We start from the raw sequence: 20,895 nt of genomic DNA, 5'->3' as shown, positions 1-20,895 counted from the left end.
GCAGGGACCCAGGTGACACGTGGTGACCGTGGGGGGTGACACGTGGTGACAATGGAGGGTGGCAGGGACCCAGGTGACACGTGGTGACAATGGGGGGGACAAATGACAATGGGGGGGTGACACGTGACAATGGGGGGTGACAGGGACCCAGGTGACACGGGGTGACCATGGGGGTGACACGTGGTGACAATGGGTGACACGTGGTGACAATGGGGGGGTGACAGGGACCCAGGTGACACGTGGTGACAATGGGGGGGTGACACGTGGTGACAATGGGTGACACGTGACAATGGGGGGGTGGCAGGGACCCAGGTGACACGGGGTGACAATGGGGGGTGACACGGGGGGCGGGGACACGGGGGGGTGACACGTGGTGACCGTGGGGGGGGGCGGGGAGTCGCCTGGGACACGTGGGGGGGAGAAGCCGCCCGGGCAGGGGGCGGGGCCAGAACCCCCGGAGGGGGGCGGGGTTGGAGCGGGAAGGGGGCAACCCCCGGAGGGGGGCGGGGCCAGAACCCCCGGAGGGGGGCGGGGTCGGAGCCGCCAGCGGGGGGGGGGGGAGGGAGGGGGCGGAGCCTCCGCGCCCACAATGCACCGCGGCGGCGGCGTCAGTCGGGCGGGAGCGGCTGCCCGGACGCCTGGGCCCCCCCCGCTGCGGCCCGGACGCCTGGGCCCCCCCGGGCCGGTGCCGGACGCCTGGGCCCCCCCGGCCCCCCCCCCCCCCGGCGGCCGCCATGACGCTCTTCCACTTCGGCAACTGCTTCGCTCTCGCCTATTTCCCCTATTTCATCACGTACAAGTGCAGCGGCCTGTGAGGGGGCACTGGGGGGACTGGGAGCACTGGGGGGGACTGGGGGGGCACTGGGGGGGACACTGGGGGGGCTGGGGGGGACTGGGGGGAGTGGGGGGGAGTGGGGGGAGTGGGGGGGACTGGAGGGGACACTGGGGGGACTGGGGGGGGACTGGGGGGGGAGTGGGGGGACTGGGAGCACTGGGGGGGGACTGGGGGGGACACTGGGGGGAGTGGGGGGGACTGGGGGGGACTGGAGGGGACACTGGGGGGACTGGGGGGGGACTGGGAGCACTGGGGGGGGAGTGGGAGGGGACTGGGGGGAGTGGGGGGGACTGGGAGGGACTGGGGAGCACTGGGGGGGCCTGGGACTGGGACTGGGGGGGACTGGGAGCACTGGGGGGGACTGGGGGGGACTGGGAGCACTGGGGGGGACTGGGAGGGACTGGGGAGCACTGGGGGGGACTGGGAGCACTGGGGGGACTGGGGGGGGACTGGAGCACTGGGGGGGACTGGGGGGGCACTGGGAGCACTGGGGGGGGCTGGGGGGCACTGGGGGGGCTGGGGGGGACACTGGGGGGGACACTGGGGGGGACTGGGGGGGCACTGGGAGCACTGGGGGGCTGGGGGGGCCTGTGACTGGGACTAGGGGGGCACTGGGAGCACTGGGGGGGAGTGGGGGGACTGGGGGGGGACTGGGGGGGGACTGAGAACACTGGGGGGGACTGGGAGGGACTGGGAGCACTGGGAGGGAACTGGAAGGGACTGGGGGCAGACTGGGAGGGACTGGGGGGGGACTGGGAGCACTGGGAAAGGACTGGGGGAGCTGGGGGGGACTGGGAGGGGTGCTAGGAGGGACTGGGGGGGACTGGGAGGAACTTGGGGGGCACTGGGAGCAATGGGAGGGGGACTGGGAGCACTGGGAGGGGGTCGGGGGTTCCTGGGGGGCGGCGGCACTGGTGTGACTGGGCTGCCGGTACTGGTGCGACTGGGCAGCTCGGAGTACTGCGCCTTCTGGCGCTGCGTCCAGGCCGGGGCCACCTACCTGCTGGTGCAGCTGGGCAAGGTGCGCGCCGGACGCCGGGGCCCCTCCCGGACGCCTGGGCCCCTTCCCCTCAGCTCCCCTCCCCGGACGCCTGGGCCCCTCCCCCTCAGCTGCCTCCCCGGACACCGGGGCCCCTCCCGGACACCGGGGCCCCTCCGGACGCCTGGGCCCCTCCCGGACGCCGGGGACCCTTCCCCTCAGCTCCCCTCCCCGGACGCCTGGGCCCCTCCCGGACACCTGGGCCCCTTCCCCTCGGCTCCCCTCCCGGACGCCGGGGCCCCTCCCGGACGCCTGGGCCCCTCCCGGACACCTGGGCCCCTTCCCCTCGGCTCCCCCCTCCCCGGACGCCGGGGCCCCTCCCGGACGCCGGGGCCCCTTCCCCTCGGCTGCCTCCCCGGACACCGGGGCCCCTCCCGGACGCCTGGGCCCCTCCCGGACGCCTGGGCCCCTCCCGGACGCCTGGGTCCCTGCTGGACACCTGGGTCCCTCCCGAACGCCTGGGCCCCTTCCCCTCAGCTCCCCTCCCGGACGCCGGGGCCCCTCCCGGACGCCTGGGCCCCTCCCGGATGCCGGGGCCCCTTCCCCCTCAGCTCCCCTCCCCGGACACCTGAGTCCCTCCCGAACGCCTGGGCCCCTTCCCCTCAGCTCCCCTCCCGGACGCCGGGGCCCCTCCCGGACGCCTGGGCCCCTCCCGGATGCCGGGGCCCCTTCCCCTCAGCTCCCCTCCCCGGACGCCTGGGCCCCTCCCGGACACCTGGGCCCCTTCCCCTCGGCTCCCCCCCTCCCCGGACGCCTGGGCCCCTCCCGGACGCCTGGGCCCCTTCCCCTCGCCTCCCTTCCTCGGACGCCTGGGCCCTTCCCCTCGGCTCCCCCCTCCCCGGATGCCGGGGCCCCTCCCCGGACGCCTGGGTCCCTCCCGGACACCTGGGCCCCTTCCCCTCGGCTCCCCCCTCCCCGGACGCCTGGGTCCCTCCTGGACGCCTGGGCCCCTTCCCCTCAGCTCCCCTCCCCGGACGCCTGGGCCCCTCCCCGGACACCTGGGCCCCTTCCCCTCGCCTCCCTCCCCGGACGCCCTGGGCCCCTTCCCCTCGGCTCCCCCCCTCCCGGACGCCTGGGCCCCTTCCCTCACCCCCCTCCCCAGCCACCTGGGCTCCCCCCCTCCCGGACGCCTGGGCCCCTTCCCTCTTCCCCCCTGCCCGGACGCCTGGGTCCCATTCCCCCAGCTCTCCTCCCCCCCCCCCCCACCCCGGACACCTGGGTCCCCTGGAGGGAGGAGGAGACAGGACCCCGGACGCCTGGGCCCTTCCTCCCGCAGATGCTCTTCCTGGCCACGTTCTTCCCCACCTGGGAGGGGGCGGCCGGCGGCTACGACCTCGTGGGGGTGAGCGGGGGCGCGACGGTGACGCTGGCGGGGGGGCGGGACGGCTGTTGGTGGTGATGGTGACGCTGGGGGACAGTGGCAGGAGTTCGTGAAGGCCCCGGAGGACCTGGGGGTGTTGCTGGGGGCGTTGTTGGTGACGGTGACGCTGGGGGGGCGGCGGCAGGAGTTCGTGAAGGCCCCGGAGGACCTGGGGGTGTTGCTGGGGGCGTTGTTGGTGACGGTGACGCTGGGGGGGCGGCGGCAGGAGTTCGTGAAGGCCCCGGAGGACCTGGGGGTGTTGTTGGGGGTGTTGTTGGTGACGGTGACGCTGGGGGATGGCGGCAGGAGTTCGTGAAGGCCCCGGTGGACCTGGGGGTGTTGTTGGGGGTGTTGTTGGTGACGGTGACGCTGGGGGGCGGCGGCAGGAGTTCGTGAAGGCCCCGGTGGACCTGGGGGTGTTGTTGGGGGTGTTGTTGGTGACGGTGACGCTGGGGGACGGCGGCAGGAGTTCGTGAAGGCCCCGGTGGACCTGGGGGTGTTGTTGGGGGGTGTTGTTGGGGGTGTTGTTGGTGGCGGTGATGCTGGGGGACGGCGGCAGGAGTTCGTGAAGGCCCCGGAGGACCTGGGGGTGTTGTTGGGGGCGTTGTTGGTGACGGTGACGCTGGGGGGCGGCGGTAGGAGTTCGTGAAGGCCCCGGTGGACCTGGGGGTGTTGTTGGGGGTGTTGTTGGTGACGGTGACGCTGGGGGACGGCGGCAGGAGTTCGTGAAGGCCCCGGTGGACCTGGGGGTGTTGTTGGGGGTGTTGTTGGTGACGGTGACGCTGGGGGGCGGTGGCAGGAGTTCGTGAAGGCCCCGGTGGACCTGGGGGTGTTGTTGGGGGTGTTGTTGGTGACGGTGACGCTGGGGGGCGGCGGCAGGAGTTCATGAAGGCCCCGGTGGACCTGGGGGTGTTGTTGGGGGGTGTTGTTGGGGGTGTTGTTGGTGGCGGTGACGCTGGGGGGGCGGCGGCAGGAGTTCGTGAAGGCCCCGGTGGACCTGGGGGTGTTGTTGGGGGGTGTTGTTGGGGGTGTTGTTGGTGACGGTGACGCTGGGGGATGGCGGCAGGAGTTCGTGAAGGCCCCGGTGGACCTAGGGGTGTTGTTGGGGGTGTTGTTGGGGGTGTTGTTGGGGGTGTTGTTGGTGATGGTGACGCTGGGGGACGGCAGCAGGAGTTCGTGAAGGCCCCGGTGGACCTGGGGGTGTTGTTGGGGGTGTTGTTGGTGACGGTGACGCTGGGGGGCGGCGGCAGGAGTTTGTGAAGGCCCCGGTGGACCTGGGGGTGTTGTTGGGGGTGTTGTTGGTGACGGTGACGCTGGGGGGCGGCGGCAGGAGTTCATGAAGGCCACGGTGGACCTGGCGGACCTGGCGGGGCTGCAGCTGGCCCTGGGCCGCAACGCCGGGAAGGGCGAGTACAAGATCATGGTGGCCGCCATGGGCTGGGCCACCGCCGAGCTGCTCACGTCCAGGTGGGGACGCGTGGGGGGTCACGGGGGGACATGGGGAGACATGGAAGGACATGGGGGGATGTAGAGGGTCATGAGGGACATGGACATGGGGAGTCATGGTGGACATGGGGGGTCATGGAAGGTCATGAGGGTCATGGAGGGTCATGGGGGGATGGGGGACATGGGGGGATGTGGAGGGACATGGAGTCATGGTGGACATGGGGAGTCATGGTGGACGTCAAGGGACATGGAAGGTCATGAGGGAGCATGGAAGGTCATGGGGGAACATGAGGGGACACGGGGGGACATGGTGGGATGTGGAGGGTCATGAGGGACGTGGACGTGGGGAGTCATGGTGGACACGAGGGGACGGGGAAGGTCATGGGGGACATGGGGGACATGGACATGGAGGGACGTGGAAGGTCATGAGGGGACGTGGAGGGACACGGGGTCATGGAGGGTCGTGAGGGACATGGACATGGTGGACGTGGAGGGTCATGAGGGACGTGGGGGCACATGGAGGGTCATGGGGGGACATGAGGAGACATGGGGGGACATGGGGGGACATGGGATGTGGAAGGTCATGGTGGGACATGGGGGGACGTGGAGGGCCATGAGGGTCGTGGCGGGTCGTGGCGGGTCGTGGTGGGTCATGGTGGGACATGGTGGGTCGTGGGGGCCGTGAGGCGTCATGGGGGGACGTGGGGTGGGGTTGGGGGGTGCTCTAGGACCTCGGGGTGCTGCAGGGGTTGGGCGGGGGGTGCTGTAGGTCCCCCCCTCCCTCCCCGGACGCCTGGGTCCCGCAGGTGCGTGCCGCTCTGGGTGGGGGCCCGGGGCATCGAGTTCGACTGGCGCTACCTGCAGATGGGGCTCGACTCCAACATCAGCCTGGTGAGCCCCAAATCTGCCCCGTTCTGCCCCAAAACCTGCCCCCGAATCTGCCCCAGAACCTCCCCAAAATCTGCCCAAACTGCCCCAAAAATCCCCCCAAAATTTGCTCCAACTGCCCCAAAATTTGCCCAAACCACCCCAAACCCTGCCCAAAATCTCCCCAAACATCTCCCCAAACTGCCCCAAAATCTCCCCCAAATCTGCCCAAACTGCCCCAAAAATCTCCCCAAAATTTGCTTCCAGTTGCCCCAAAATTTGCCCAAACTGCCCTGAACTGCTCAAAATTTGCCCCAAAATCTGCCCAAAATGTCCCCAAACTGCCCCGAAATCTCCTTAAACTCCCCCCAGATCCCCCGGACTCCCCCAAATCCCCCCCGAACTGCCCCCAAATCCCCCCCGAACTGCCCCCAAATCTCCCCAAAATCTCCCCAAACTGCCCCCAAATCACTCTGAACTGCCCCAGGTGATTGTCACCCGCCAGGACGGCTGTTGCCACCCACCGGGTGACACCCCCCAGCCCGGCTGTATCAGGCGGCGGCGGCCGCTGCTGGTGTTGTCACCCCTGGGGCATCATTGTCACCCACACTGCATCGTCGTCACCCGCCCCGGGTGATTGTCACCCGCTGGGACGGCTGTTGCCACCCGCCGGCTGACACCCCCCAGCCTGGCTGTATCAGGCGGCAGCGGCCACTGCTGGCGTTGTCACCCCTGGGGCATCATTGCCACCCGCCCCGCGCCGTCGTCACCCGCCCCGGGTGTTTGTCACCCGCCGGGACGGCTGTCGGCGCCCCGCCGGGTGACGCCCGCGGCCCCGCACAGGCGCAGCACGTGGCGGCGGCCGCCCTGGTGTGGTTGTCGTCCCGGCACGACCTGCCGCCCCGGCTCCGCCTGCCCCTGGGGCTCCTGCTGGCCCTCAGCGTCTACAAGGCCTTCCTGCTCGAGTGAGGACCGCCCCCACCCCCGGGGGGGCGGGGCTTGTGCGGCAGGGGGCGGGGCTGCTGGTGCAGGGGGTGGTTTGGGGGAGTGGGCAGGGCTTGTGGTCAGTGGGGGGAGCTTGGCCAGGGGGAGGGGGGTCTGGGAGGGGTGGGGCCTCGTAGGGGGCGGGGCTTGTGGCTGGGGTCTGGTGGGGGGCGGGGCCAGCTCGGAGGGGGCGTGGCTTGTGCCTGGGGCTGAGGGTTCCAGTGGGGGCGTGGCCAGGGTGGGGGCGTGGCTTATGGCTGGGGCTGAGGGTTCTATTGGGGGGCGTGGCCAGCACCGTGGGGGCGTGGCTTGTGCCTGGGGCTGAGGGTTCCAATGGGGGCGTGGCCGTGGTGGGGGCGTGGCTTATGGCTGGGGCTGAGGGTTCTATTGGGGGCGTGGCCAGGGTGGGGGCGTGGCTTGTGCCTGGGGCTGAGGGATCCAGTGGGGGCGTGGCCAGGGTGGGGGCGTGGCTTATGGCTGGGGTTCCAGCGGGGGGCGTGGCCAGGGCGGGGGGCGGGGCCTACACGTGTGTGTGTGGTGGGGGGGGGAGGGCAGCCCTTAAAGGGGCAGCAGCCTGGGAGAGGGGGTGTTGGAGTGGGTGTGTCCTGCGGGGGGGGGCGGAGCCCGCTGAGGCCCCGCCCCCCCGGTCGCCCTGCAGGTGGGCGGGGCAAGCGCTGGGGCTGGGCCCCTGGGCGGCGCTGGGGGCCCGGGCGGCCCTGGCGGGAGCCCTGGGCCTGGGCGCCCTGCGGCTCCTCGTCACCCTCCTGCCGGGGCCCTGAATTAAAAGCGCCGTCGCCGCGGCGACGGTGACGACGACGGTGACGACGACGGTGGTGACGGTGTCTTTATTGGCTCCTCCCTCCCCGCCCGCCCCCGACGCCGCCGCGTCGCCCCTCTCGCCGCCGCCGCCGTCCTCAGTAGTAGAGCTCGCGGTCCCACCAGCCTGCGGGGCAGCGGGCGGTGAGGGGGGCGGCCGGGGGCCCAGGCGGCCGGCGGGGGGGGCCCAGGTGTCCGGGGGGGCCCAGGTGTCCGGGGGGGCCCAGGTGTCCGGGGAGGGACCCAGGTGTCCGGGAGGGGCCCAGGTGTCCGGGAGGGGCCCAGGCATCCGGGGAGGGGCCCAGGTTTCCGGGAGGGGACCAGATGTCTGGGGGGGCCCAGGTGTCCGGGAAGGGCCCAGGCGTCCGGGAGGGGCCCAGGTGTCCGGGGAGGGACCCAGGTGTCCGGGAGGGGCCCAGGTGTCCGGGGAGGGACCCAGGAGTCTGGGGGGGGCCCAGGCGTCCGGGAGGGGCCCAGGTGTCCGGGGAGGGACCCAGGTGTCCGGGAAGGGCCCAGGCGTCCGGGAGGGGCCCAGGTGTCCGGGGAGGGACCCAGGCGTCCAGGAGGGGCCCAGGTGTCCGGGGAGGGACCCAGGAGTCTGGGGGGGGCCCAGGCGTCCGGGAGGGGCCCAGGTGTCCGGGGAGGGACCCAGGTGTCCGGGAAGGGCCCAGGCGTCCGGGAGGGGCCCAGGTGTCCGGGGAGGGACCCAGGCGTCCGGGAGGGGCCCAGGTGTCCGGGGAGGGACCCAGGAGTCTGGGGGGGGCCCAGGCGTCCGGGGCGGTTACTCACTTCCCGGGTGGCGCCGCACTCCCAGCTTCCGGACCTCGTCGTAGAGGAGGATGAGGATGCCGAAGGGCATCGGCACCAGCCACCACTGGAACCTGCGGGGGAGAGGGGGGGTCAGGGGGCCCAGGCGTCCGGGGAGGGGCCCAGGTGTCCAGGAAGGGGCCCAGGTGTCCAGGAGGGGCCCAGGTGTCCGGGGGGGCCCAGGTGTCCGGGAGGGGCCCAGGTGTCCGGGGAGGGGCCCAGGTGTCCGGGGAGGGGCCCAGGCGTCCGGGAGGGGACCCAGGTGTCCGGGAGGGGGCCCAGGCGTCCGGGAGGGGACCCAGGCGTCCACGAGGGGGCCCAGGTGTCCGGGAGGACCCAGGTGTCCGGGGAGGGGCCCAGGTGTCCGGGAGGGACCCGGGCGTCCGGGAGGGGCCCAGGTGTCCGGGAGGGGCCCAGGCGTCCGGGAGGGGCCCAGGTGTCCGGGGAGGGACCCAGGTGTCCGGGAAGGGCCCAGGTGTCCGGGAGGGGCCCAGGCGTCCGGGAGGGGACCCAGGCGTCCGGGAGGGGGCCCAGGTGTCCGGGAAGGGCCCAGGTGTCCGGGAGGGGCCCAGGCGTCCGGGAGGGGACCCAGGCGTCCGCGAGGGGACCCAGGCGTCCGGGAGGAGACCCAGGCGTCCGGGAGGGACCCAGGTGTCCGGGGAGGGGCCCAGGCGTCCGGGGGAGGGACCCAGGCGTCCGGGAGGGGCCCAGGCGTCCGGGAGGGACCCAGGCGTCTGGGGGGGGCCCAGGCGTCCGGGAGGGGACCCAGGTGTCCGGGGAGGGACCCAGGTGTCCGGGCGGGGCCCAGGTGTCCGGGAGGGGCCCAGGTGTCCGGGAGGGACCCAAGTGTCCGGGAGGGACCCAGGCGTCCGGGAGGGGCGCAGGCGTCCGGGGAGGGACCCAGGCGTCTGGGAGGGACCCAGGCGTCCGGGAGGGACCCAGGCGTCCGGGGAGGGGCCCAGGCGTCCGGGAGGGGCCCAGGCGTCCGGGAAGGGGCCCAGGCGTCCGGGAGGGACCCAGGTGTTCGGGAGGGGCTCAGGCGTCCGGGGAGGGGCCCAGGCGTCCGGGAGGGACCCAGGTGTCCGGGGAGGGGCCCAGGTGTCCGGGGGAGGGACCCAGGCGTCCGGGAGGGACCCAGGCGTCCGGGAGGGGCCCAGGCGTCCGGGGAGGGACCCAGGAGTCCGGGAGGGACCCAGGCGTCCGGGGAGGGACCCAGGCGTCCGGGAGGGACCCAGGCGTCCGGGAGGGGCCCAGGCGTCCGGGCCGCACCGGATGGGCATGAAGTTGAAGATGTTGGGCATGCCGGGGCAGTAGCAGAGGAAGCAGCCGATGGAGACCTGGAAGACGATGGCGATCACCAGGATGTGGTTCCTGCGGGCAGACGGCACCTATAGCCCCCATGGGCCCCCCTGTTGGGCACCTATAGCTCCCGCTGCCCCTGGCTGCCGCCCCCCGACCCCCACCCCCCTATAGCCCGTCCCTTACAGCAGCCCCTATAGCCCAGCCCCTATAGGCCGCCCCTTACGGTCCCGTGCCCTACAGCGGTCCCCTATAGTCCCCACCCCCTATAGCAGCCCCTGTCCCCTATAGCAGCCTCTACAGCCCCTAGAGAAGCCCCCATCCCCTATAGCCCCTGTAGCAGCCCCTATAGCAGCCCCCGTCCCCTGTAGCCCATCCCATATAGTTCCCCCCCATCCCCTCTGGCAGCCCCTATAGCTCCACCATCCCCTATAGCCCCCCGTCCCCTATAGCCCCCAACCCCCATAGCCCCCCTCATGCCCTATAGACACCATCCCCTATACCCGTGTCCCTCGTAGCCCCCATCCCCTATACTCCCCGTCCCCTATAGCCCCTGTCGCCTATAGCCCCCCCACCCTCTATAGCCCCCTTCCCCCACGGCCTTCATCCTCTACAGTCCCCAAACCCCATAGCCCCCATCCCCTATAGCCCCCTCATCCCCTATAGCCCCCATTCCCCATACTCCCTGTCCCCCATAGCCCCCCTCATCCCCTATAGCCGCTGTCTCCTATAGCCCCCCACACCCATAGCCCCCCATCTCCTATAGCCCCCATCCCCTATAGCCCCCCTCATCCCCTATAGCCCCCGTCCCCCATAGGCCCCCCGCTGTCCCCTATAGCCCCCAAGTCCGCTATAGCCCCCTGTCCCTTATAGCCCCCAACCCCCCATAGCTCCCCCCATCCCCTATAGCCGCCCATCCCCTATAGCCGCCCCCATCCCCTATAGCCCCCATTCCCCATACTCCCTGTCCCCCATAGCCCCCCTCATCCCCTATAGCTGCTGTCTCCTATAGCTCCCCACACCCATAGCCCCCCCATCCCCTATAGCCCCTGTCCCCCATAGCCCCCCCGCTGTCCCCTATAGCCCCCAAGTCCCCTATAGCCCCCAACCCCCCATAGCTCCCCTCATCCCCTATGGCCCCCCATCCCCTATAGCCCCCCCGTCCCCCATAGCCCCCTGTCCCCCATAGCCCCCCAACCCCTATAGCCCCCCGTCCCCTATAGCTCTCTGTCCCCTATAGCCCCCCGCTGTCCCCCATAGCCCCCCATCCCCCATAGCCCTCCATAGCCCCCCCATAGCCCCCGCCAGCACCGCAGCAGCCCCCCATAGGCCCCCCATAGCCCCCCCATAGCCCCCCATAGCCCCCCCCATAGCCCCCGATATCCCCCCCAGCCCCCCATAGCCCCCGCCAGCACCGCAGCAGCCCCCCATAGCCCCCCATAGCCCCCCATAGCCCCCCATAGCCCCCCATAGCCCCCACCAGCACCGCAGCAGCCCCCCATAGCCCCCCATAGCCCCTCCATCCCCATAGCCCCCCATAGCCCCCCATAGCCCCCCCCAGCCCCCCCCATAGCCCCCGCCAGCACCGCAGCAGCCCCCATAGCCCCCCATAGCCCCCCATAGCCCCCCCAGCCCCCCCCATAGCCCCCCATAGCCCCCCCCATAGCCCCCCATATCCCCCCCATAGCCCCCGCCAGCACCGCAGCAGCCCCCCATAGCCCCCCCATAGCCCCCCATAGCCCCCCATAGCCCCCCATAGCCCCCCCAGCTCCCCCATAGCCCCCCATAGCCCCCCCATAGCCCCCCATAGCCCCCCCAGCCCCCCCATAGACCCCCCCAGCACCGCAGCAGCCCCCCATATCCCCCCCATAGCCCCCCATAGCCCCCCCCAGCCCCCCCATAGCCCCCCCATAGCCCCCCATAGCCCCCCCATAGCCCCCGCCAGCACCGCAGCAGCCCCCATAGCCCCCATAGCCCCCCATAGCCCCCCATAGCCCCCCCATAGCCCCCCCCATAGCCCCCGCCAGCACCGCAGCAGCCCCCCATAGCCCCCCATAGCCCCTCCATCCCCATAGCCCCCCATAGCCCCCCATAGCCCCCCCAGCCCCCCCCATAGCCCCCGCCAGCACCGCAGCAGCCCCCATAGCCCCCCATAGCCCCCCATAGCCCCCCCAGCCCCCCCCAGCCCCCGCCAGCACCGCAGCAGCCCCCATAGCCCCCCCCATATCCCCCCCATAGCCCTCCATAGCCCCCCCAGCCCCCCCCAGCCCCCCCATAGCCCCCCATAGCCCCCCCATAGCCCCCGCCAGCACCGCAGCAGCCCCCATAGCCCCCCATAGCCCCCCATATCCCCCCCATAGCCCCCCCCAGCACCGCAGCAGCCCCCCATAGCCCCCCATAGCCCCCCATAGCCCCCCCCAGCCCCCCATAGCCCCCCCATAGCCCCCCCATCCCCATAGCCCCCCATAGCCCCCCCATAGCCCCCCATAGCCCCCCATAGCCCCTCCATCCCCATAGCCCCCCATAGCCCCCCCATAGCCCCCCATAGCCCCCCCATCCCCATAGCCCCCCATAGCCCCCCATAGCCCCCCCATAGCCCCCCCCATAGCCCCCGCCAGCACCGCAGCAGCCCCCCATAGCCCCCCATAGCCCCCCCATAGCCCCCCCAGCCCCCCCATAGCCCCCCCATAGCCCCCCATAGCCCCCCATATCCCCCCCAGCCCCCCCATAGCCCCCCCCAGCACCGCAGCAGCCCCCATAGCCCCCCATAGCCCCCCATAGCCCCCCCCATAGCCCCCCATATCCCCCCCCCATAGCCCCCCATAGCCCCCCCCAGCCCCCCCCATAGCCCCCCCCAGCACCGCAGCAGCCCCTGCTGCAGCAGCGAGAGGCGCCGGGTCTTGCGGATGAGCACGTCGGCGATCTGGCACATCTCGATGCTGATGAAGAAGACGGTGTAACACGTGTACTGCTGGCGCAGGCGCTGGCCGAAGGTCTGCAAGAGGCGCCCGGGCCGGCCTCAGCCCCCGGCGCCCCCGCCGGCCACGCGCACGCCACGCGCACGCCACGCGCACGCCACGCGCACGGCATGCACATGGCATGCACACGGGATGCACATGGCATGCACACGGCATGCACACGGGACACGCACGGGATGCACACGGGATGCACACGGCATGCACATGGCATGCACATGGCATGCACACGGGACACGCACGGGATGCACACGGGATGCACACGGCATGCACATGGCATGCACATGGCATGCACACAGGATGCACATGGGACGCACACGGGATGCACATGGCATGCACACGGGATGCACATGGCATGCGCACGGGACACGCACAGGATGCACACGGCATGCACATGGCATGCACACGGGACGCACACGGGATGTGCACGGCATGCACACAGGATGCACACGGGACACGCACGGCACACACACGCCACGTGCACGGGATGCACACGGGACACACACGGGATGCACACGGCATGCACACAGGATGCACATGGGACACGCACACGCCACGCGCACGGCACGCGCACGGGACGCGCACAGGATGCACACGGGATGCACACGGCACATGGCATGCACACGGGACGCACACGGGATGCACACAGTATGCACACGGCATGCACATGGCATGCACATGGGATGCACACAGGATGCACATGGGACGCACACGGGACACGCACGGCATGCACACGCCACGTGCACAGGATGCACACGGCATGCACACAGCATGCACACGGGACACGCACGGCACACACACGCCACGTGCACGGGATGCACACGGGACACGCACGGGATGCACACGGCATGCACACGGCATGCACACGGGACGCACACGGGACACGCACGGGACGCGCACGGGATGCACATGGCATGCACACGGGATGCACACGGGATGCACACGGCATGCACATGGCATGCACACGGGACGCACACGGCATGCACACAGCATGCACACGGCATACACATGGCATGCACATGGGATGCACACAGGATGCACATGGGACGCACACGGGATGCACATGGCATGCACACGGGATGCACATGGCATGCGCACGGGACACGCACGGGATGCACACGGCATGCACATGGCATGCACACGGGACGCACACGGGATGCGCACGGCATGCACACAGCATGCACACGGGACACGCACGGCACACACACACCACGTGCACGGGATGCACACGGGACACGCACGGGATGCACACGGCATGCACACGGCATGCACATGGCATGCACATGGGATGCACACGGCATGCACACAGGATGCACATGGGACACGCACACGCCACGCGCACGGCACGCGCATGGGACGCGCACGGGATGCACACGGGACACGCACGGCACACACACGGCATGCACATGGCTTGCACATGGCATGCACACAGCACACGGCACACACACGGGATGCACATGGCATGCACACGGCACGCGCACAGCATGCACACGGCATGCACATGGGATGCACACGGCACATGGCATGCACACAGGATGCACACGGGACACGCACAGGATGCACACGGCATGCACACAGGATGCACATGGCACGCACACGGGATGCACACGGCATGCACACGGCACACGGCATGCACACGGGATGCACATGGCATGCACATGGCATGCACACGGCACACGGGATGCACACAGGATGCACATGGGATGCACACAGGATGCACACGGCATGCACACGGCACACGGCATGCGCATGGGATGCACACGGGATGCACACGGCACACACACGGCACGCACACGCCATGCACACGGCACGCACTCGCCACGCACACGCATGTGCTGCCGCCGCCGGCCTGCGCAGCGGCCACGGAGGGTCCGTGGAGGGGCTGCGTCGGGGCCCTATGGGGCCCTATGGGGTCCTTATAGGGGCCACGTAGGGCCCATAGAGGGGCCATATGGGGGCTGTGTAGGGGCCGTGTAGGGACCATATAGGGTCCATCTCGGGGTCACGTATGGGCAGGGGCCGTAGAAGGTCCATCTAGGGGACACGTAAGGGCCGTATACGGTCCATCTAGGAGTCATGTAGGGCCCATATAGGGTCCATCTTGGGGTTGCATAGGGGCCATAGGGGATATGGGCAGGGGCCGTAGAAGGTCCATCTTGGGGACACGTGGGGCCATATAGGGTGCATCTGGGGTCACGTAGGGACCATCTAGGGGACACGTAGGGCCCATCTAGGGTCCATCTCGGGGTCACGTAGGGGTTGGGTAGGGGCCATAGAGGTTATGGGCAGGGACTGTAGAAGGTCCATCTAGAGGACATGTAGGGGCCATGTAGGGTCCATCTAGGGGTCACGTAGGGACCATCTAGGGGACACGTAGAGCCCATCTAGGGTCCATCTAGGGGTCACGTAGGGGTTGGGTAGGGGCCATAGAGGTTATGGGCAGCGACTGTAGAAGGTCCATCTAGAGGACACGTAGGGGCCATGTAGGGTCCATCTAGGGGTCACGTAGGGACCATCTAGGGGACACGTAGAGCCCATCTAGGGTCCATCTCGGGGTCACGTAGGGCCCATATAGGGTCCATCTTGGGGTTGGGTAGGGGCCATAGAGGTTATGGGCAGGGACTGTAGAAGGTCCATCTAGAGGACACGTAGGGGCCATGTAGGGTCCATCTAGGGGTCACGTAGGGACCATCTAGGGGACACGTAGGGCCCATCTAGGGTCCATCTCGGGGTCACGTAGGGGTTGGGTAGGGGCCATAGAGGTTATGGGCAGCGACTGTAGAAGGTCCATCTAGAGGACACGTAGGGGCCATGTAGGGTCCATCTAGGGGTCACGTAGGGACCATCCAGGGTCCATCTAGGGGACGCATAGGGGTTGCTTAGGGGCCATAGAGCATATGGGCAGGGGCTGTAGAAGGTCCATCTCGGGGACACCAAGGGGCCATATAGGGTCCATCTAGGGGCCATGTAGGGTCCACCTAGGGGGTCCCGTAGGGGCGCACGCACCCACTGCTGCCCGTAGCTGTCCTGCAGCTCCTGCTCGCGGACGTCCTCCCAGCGCGGCCGCAGCCCCAGCACCAGCGCCGGCCACCAGCCCTCCTGCGCCAGCGCCACGAAGTAGTCCACGAAGCCGGCGAAGGACTGCATGGCCCCTGCCCGGGCCCCGGCGGCCGGTCAGCCCCTCAGGTGCCGAGGGGAAGGGGCCCAGGTGTCCGGGAAAGGGGCCCAGGTATCCGGGAGGGACCCAGGTGTCCGGGAGGGACCCAGGTATCCGGGGAAGGGGCCCAGGTGTCCGGGCAAGGGGCCCAGGCATCCAGGAGGGTCCCAGATGTTCAGAGAGGGCCCAGGTGTCCGGGGGAGGAACTCAGTGGCCGGGGAGGAACCCAGGTGTCCGGGAGGGGCCCAGGTGTCTGGGAAGGGACCCAGGTGTCCAGGAGGGGCCCAGGTGTCCGGGGAAGGACCCAGGTGTCTGGGAAGGGACCCAGGAGTCCAGGAGAGACCCAGGTGTTCAGAGGGACCCAGGCGTCCGGGTAGGGCCCAGGTGTCCGGGAAGGGACCCAGGTGTCCGGGGAGGGACCCAGGTGTCCGGGGAGGGGCCCAGGAGTCCGGGAGGGACCCAGGTGTCCGGGAGGGCCCAGGTGTCCGGGAGGGGCCCAGGTGTCCAGGGGGGGCCCAGGTGTCTGGGGAGGGACCCAGGCATCCAGAGGGACCCAGGTGTCTGGGAAGGGGCCCAGGTGTCCAGGAAGGGACCCAGGTGTCCGGGAGGGACCCAGGTGTTCAGAGGGACCCAGGCGTCCGGGTAGGGCCCAGGTGTCCGGGAAGGGCCCAGGCATCCAGGAGGGACCCAGGTGTCCAGGAGGGACCCAGCTCTCCACGACGCCCCCATCCAAGGCACCCAGGCGTCCGGCCCGCCCCCCCCCCCTCCCCGCAGCACCCCGGGGGCCCCGGCGTCCGGGCGCACCGATCTGGAAGTAGGAGTAGGCCGCCAGGGGCTCGTTGACCAGCCGGTCGCGCCGGGGGTTGCGGGGCTTCAGGTGCATGATGTCGCTCTCGGCCCGCTCGTAGGCCAGGGACACCGAGGGGAACTGCGGCGAGGGGCCCAGGCGTCCGGCTGAGGCACCCAGGCCGTCTCAGATGCTCCCAGGTGTCCGGGAGGGACCCAGGTGTCCGGGGAGGGACCCAGGTGTCCGGGGAGGGACCCAGGTGTCCGGAAGGGCCCAGGTGTCCGGGTGGGGACCCAGGTGTCTGGGAGGGACCCAGGTGTCTAGGAGGGACCCAGGCATCCGGGGAGGGACCCAGGTGTCCAGGAGGGGCCCAGGCGTCCGGGAGGGGCCCAGGCATCCGGGAGGGACCCAGGCATCCAGGGGGCCCAGGCGTCCAGGGGGCCCAGGCATCTGGGGGAAGTAGACCCACCCATAGGGGCCCAGGTGTCCGGGAGGGACCCAGGAGTCTAGGAGGGACCCAGGTGTCCGGGAGGGACCCAGGTGTCCGGGGAGGGGCCCAGGCGTCCGGGAGGGACCCAGGTGTCTAGGAGGGACCCAGGCATCCGGGGAGGGACCCAGGTGTCCAGGAGGGGCCCAGGCGTCCGGGGAGGGACCCAGGTGTCCGGGAGGGACCCAGGTGTCCAGGAGGGGCCCAGGTGTCCAGGGAGGGGCCCAGGTGTCCGGGGAGGGCCCAGGCATCCGGGAGGGACCCAGGTGTCCGGGGAGGGACCCAGGTGTCCAGGAGCGGCCCAGGCATCCGGGGAGGGACCCAGGTGTCCAGGAGGGGCCCAGGTGTCCAGGGGGACCCAGGTGTCCGGGAGGGACCCAGCTGTCTAGGAGGGACCCAGGTGTCCGGGAGGGACCCAGGTGTCCGGGGAGGGACCCAGGTGTCCGGGAGGGACCCAGGTGTCCAGGAGGGGCCCAGGTGTCCAGGGGGACCCAGGTGTCCGGGGAGGGACCCAGGTGTCCGGGGAGGGACCCAGGCATCCGGAAGGGACCCAGGTGTCTAGGAGGGACCCAGGTGTCCGAGCGGGGGGGGGGCAGGAGTCCGGAGGAGGGGCCCAGGCGTCCAGAGGGACCCAGGCGGGTGGGGAGGGACCCAGGGGTCCGGGGGGAAGGTGGGGAGGGAGGGGCGGCGACACGCACGATGTCGGTGCAGAGCTCGATGAAGAGGATGGTGATGCAGCCCAGGGGCAGGGGGACGCTGGCCGTGATGTAGACCAGGTAGGGCGTCAGCTCGGGGATGTTCTTGGTCAACGTGTAGGCGATGGACTTCTTGAGGTTGTCGAAGATGAGGCGGCCTGCGGGGAGGAGCCGGCCCACGTGTCCACGCGTGTTCACGCGTGTTCACGCGTGTCGGCGCCTCTTCACCCGCCTCCGTGGCCGACCTGCCCGGCGCCGGCCACCGTGGAGGTGAAGCGGGTGGTGATGGACCTCCTCCGATGTTCTCCCCCCGCCTCCCAGGAGACATGTCCTCCCCCCCAACCGGGCCCACGCGTGTTCCCCCCCCAACCCGGCCCACGCGTGTTCCCCCCACCCTGCTCCACGCCGGTGACGATGGAGGCGAAGTTGTCGTCCAGCAGGATCATGTCGGCCGCGTTCTTGGCGGCGTCGGAGCCGGCGATGCCCATGGCCACGCCGATGTCGGCCTTCTTCAGCGCCGGCGAGTCGTTCACGCCGTCGCCCGTCACCGCCACGATGGCGCCCTGGGGACACGGGATGGACACGGGGCCTTCCATGTCCCTCCATGGCCCTCCATGTCCCTCCATGTCCCCCATGTCTCCCACGTCCCCCCCATGTCCCTCCATGGCCCCCCATGTCCCCCCATGTCCCCCCATGTCCCCCCATGTCCCTCCGTGTCCCCCATGTCTCCCACGTCCCCCCATGTCCCTCCATGTCCCCCCATGTCCCACCATGTCCCCCATGTCCTCTATGTCCTCCATGTCCCCCATGTCCCTCCGTGTCCCCCCATGTCCCCCCATGTTCCCCATGTCCTCCATGTCCCTCCATGTCCCCCCATGTCCTCCATGTCCCTCCATGTCCCTCCATGTCCCCCCATGTCCCCCATGTCTCCCCATGTCCCCCCATGTCCTCCATGTCCCCCCATGTCCCCCCATGTCCACACATGTCCCTCCATGTCCCCCCATGTCCCCCATGTCCCTCCATGTCCCCCCATGTCCTCCATGTCCCTCCATGTCCCCCATGTCCCTCATGTCCCCCCATGTCCCTCCATGTCCTCCATGTCCCCCCATGTCCTCCATGTCCCTCCGTGTCCCCCCCATGTCCCCCCATGTCCCTCCATGTCCCTCCATGTCCCCCCATGTCCCCCATGTCCTCCATGTCCCCCCATGTCCCCCCATGTCCCCCCATGTCCCTCCATGTCCCCCCATGTCCCCCATGTCCTCCATGTCCCCCCATGTCCCTCCATGTCCCCCATGTCCTCCATGTCCTCCATGTCCCTCCATGTCCCTCCATGTCCCCCCATGTCCTCCATGTCCCTCCGTGTCCCTCCGTGTCCCCCCATGTCCCCCCATGTCCTCCATGTGCTCCATGTCCCCCCATGTCCCCCATGTCCCTCCATGTCCCCCCATGTCCCTCCATGTCCCTCCATGTCCCCCCGTCCCCCCCGTCCCCCGTGTCCCCACCAGGCGCTGGCAGCTCTCCACGATGACCAGCTTCTGCTGGGGCGACGTGCGGGCGAAGACCATCTCGGGGTGGGTGCGCAGGGCCTCCACCAGCTCCCCCGGCTCCAGCTCCTGCAGCTGCGCCCCCGTCAGCACCCGGGCCCGCGCCTGCCTGCGCACAGCACCCCTGGCTGCCCGGGCGCCTGGGCCCCCGGACGCCTGGGCCCCTCCCGGACACCTGGGTTCCTCCTGGACACCTGGGCCCCTACCAGGCACCTGGGCCCCTCCCGGACACCTGGGTTCCTCCTGGACACCTGGGCCCCTACCAGGCACCTGGGTTCCTCCTGGACACCTGGGCCCCTACCAGGCACCTGGGCCCCTCCTGGACACCTGGGCCCCTCCTGGACACCTGGGTCCCTCCCGGACACCTGGGCCCCTCCCCGGATGCCTGGGCCCTCCCTGGACACCTGGGCCCTTCCCGGACACCTGGGCCCCTCCCGGACACCTGGGCCCCTCCCGGACACCTGGGTCCCTCCCGGACACCTGGGCCCCTCCCCGGATGCCTGGGCCCTCCCCGGACACCTGGGCCCTTCCCGGACACTTGGGTCCCTCCCGGACACCTGGGCCCCTCCTGGACACCTGGGCCCCTCCCGGACACCTGGGTCCCTCCCGGACACCTGGGCCCTCCCCGGATGCCTGAGCCCCTCCCCAGACACCTGGGCCCCTCCCCGGACGCCTGGGCCCCCCCGGACGCTTGGGCCCCTCCTGGACACCTGGGCCCCCCCGGACGCTTGGGTCCCTCCTGGACACCTGGGTCCCTCCCGGACACCTGGGCCCCTCCCCAGACACCTGGGCCCCTCCCCGGATGCCTGGGCCCACCTGTAGTCGACCTGCTCGAGGGGCAGGCGCAGTCGGGCCGCCAGATCCTCCGGGGTTTCGCTGCCCTCCGAGATGATGCCGACGGCGCCAGCGATGGCCCGGGCCGTGATGGGGTGGTCACCGGTCACCATGATCACCTGCCACGCACGGGGGGGGGACACGGGGGGACACGGGGGGACATGGAGGGACATGGGGGACATGGGGGGACATGGAGGGACATGGGGGGACATGGAGGGACATGGGGGACATGGGGGACATGGGGGACATGGGGGGACATGGAGGGACATGGGGGACATGGAGGACATGGGGGGACATGGGGGGACACGGGGGGACACGGGGGACATGGAGGGACATGGGGGGACATGGAGGGACACGGGGGGACATGGGGGACATGGAGGGACATGGGGGGACATGGGGGACATGGGGGACATGGGGGACATGGAGGGACATGGGGGACATGGGGGACATGGAGGGACATGGGGGGACATGGAGGGACATGGGGGACATGAGGGACATGGGGGACATGGAGGGACATGGAGGGACATGGAGGGACATGGAGGACATGGGGGGACATGGAGGGACATGGGGGGACATGGAGGACATGGGGGGACATGGGGGACATGGGGGACATGGAGGGACACGGGGGGACATGGGGGACATGGGGGGACATGGGGGACACGGAGGGACATGGTGGGGACATGGGGGACATGGGGGGACATGGGGGGACATGGAGGGACATGGTGGGGACATGGGGGACATGGGGGGACATGGGGGACATGGAGGGACATGGGGGACATGGAGGGACATGGAGGACATGGGGGGACATGGAGGGACATGGGGGGACATGGAGGACATGGGGGGACATGGGGGACATGGGGGACATGGAGGGACACGGGGGGACATGGGGGACATGGAGGGACATGGAGGGACATGGGGGACATGGAGGACATGGAGGGACATGGGGGGACATGGGGGGACATG

At 70.4% G+C, this 20,895-nt stretch overlaps 2 protein-coding genes across 3 annotated transcripts in view; one reads left to right on the top strand and one right to left on the bottom strand.

Annotated features, from left to right (window-relative positions):
* Window positions 1-654: 654 nt before the first annotated feature.
* On the top strand, window positions 655-7,356 carry TMEM147 (transmembrane protein 147). Of its 2 annotated transcripts, none has more exons than XM_068929465.1 (7): window positions 655-811; window positions 1,787-1,856; window positions 3,151-3,216; window positions 4,565-4,701; window positions 5,487-5,571; window positions 6,391-6,512; window positions 7,190-7,356. In XM_068929465.1, the coding sequence occupies exons 1-7, from the start codon at window positions 735-737 to the stop codon at window positions 7,308-7,310; spliced, it is 678 nt and encodes a 225-aa protein (XP_068785566.1). In that variant the 5' UTR covers window positions 655-734; the 3' UTR covers window positions 7,311-7,356. The 2 variants fall into 2 exon arrangements, with proteins under 2 accessions (XP_068785566.1, XP_068785565.1); XM_068929464.1 differs by having other exon boundaries at window positions 668-793.
* The window catches only part of ATP4A (ATPase H+/K+ transporting subunit alpha), a 28,991-nt gene continuing 15,421 nt past the window's right edge, over window positions 7,326-20,895 (bottom strand). Inside the window, exons 14-23 of the mRNA XM_068929462.1 lie at window positions 19,915-20,051; window positions 19,057-19,207; window positions 17,949-18,117; window positions 17,558-17,712; window positions 16,390-16,513; window positions 15,435-15,580; window positions 12,315-12,448; window positions 9,424-9,525; window positions 8,137-8,228; window positions 7,326-7,474 (exon numbers count right to left, since the gene is read on the bottom strand). Coding sequence (XP_068785563.1) covers window positions 7,446-7,474; window positions 8,137-8,228; window positions 9,424-9,525; window positions 12,315-12,448; window positions 15,435-15,580; window positions 16,390-16,513; window positions 17,558-17,712; window positions 17,949-18,117; window positions 19,057-19,207; window positions 19,915-20,051 — 1,239 coding nt within the window. The 3' untranslated portion in view covers window positions 7,326-7,445. The remainder of the gene's footprint in view (window positions 7,475-8,136; window positions 8,229-9,423; window positions 9,526-12,314; window positions 12,449-15,434; window positions 15,581-16,389; window positions 16,514-17,557; window positions 17,713-17,948; window positions 18,118-19,056; window positions 19,208-19,914; window positions 20,052-20,895) is intronic.

Source organism: Struthio camelus, unplaced genomic scaffold (assembly GCF_040807025.1).
Source record: "Struthio camelus isolate bStrCam1 unplaced genomic scaffold, bStrCam1.hap1 HAP1_SCAFFOLD_115, whole genome shotgun sequence".
Lineage (NCBI taxonomy): Eukaryota > Metazoa > Chordata > Aves > Struthioniformes > Struthionidae > Struthio > Struthio camelus.
The sequence above is the reverse complement of the archived record's forward strand: the minus strand, read 5'-3'. Positions and strand labels throughout refer to the sequence as shown.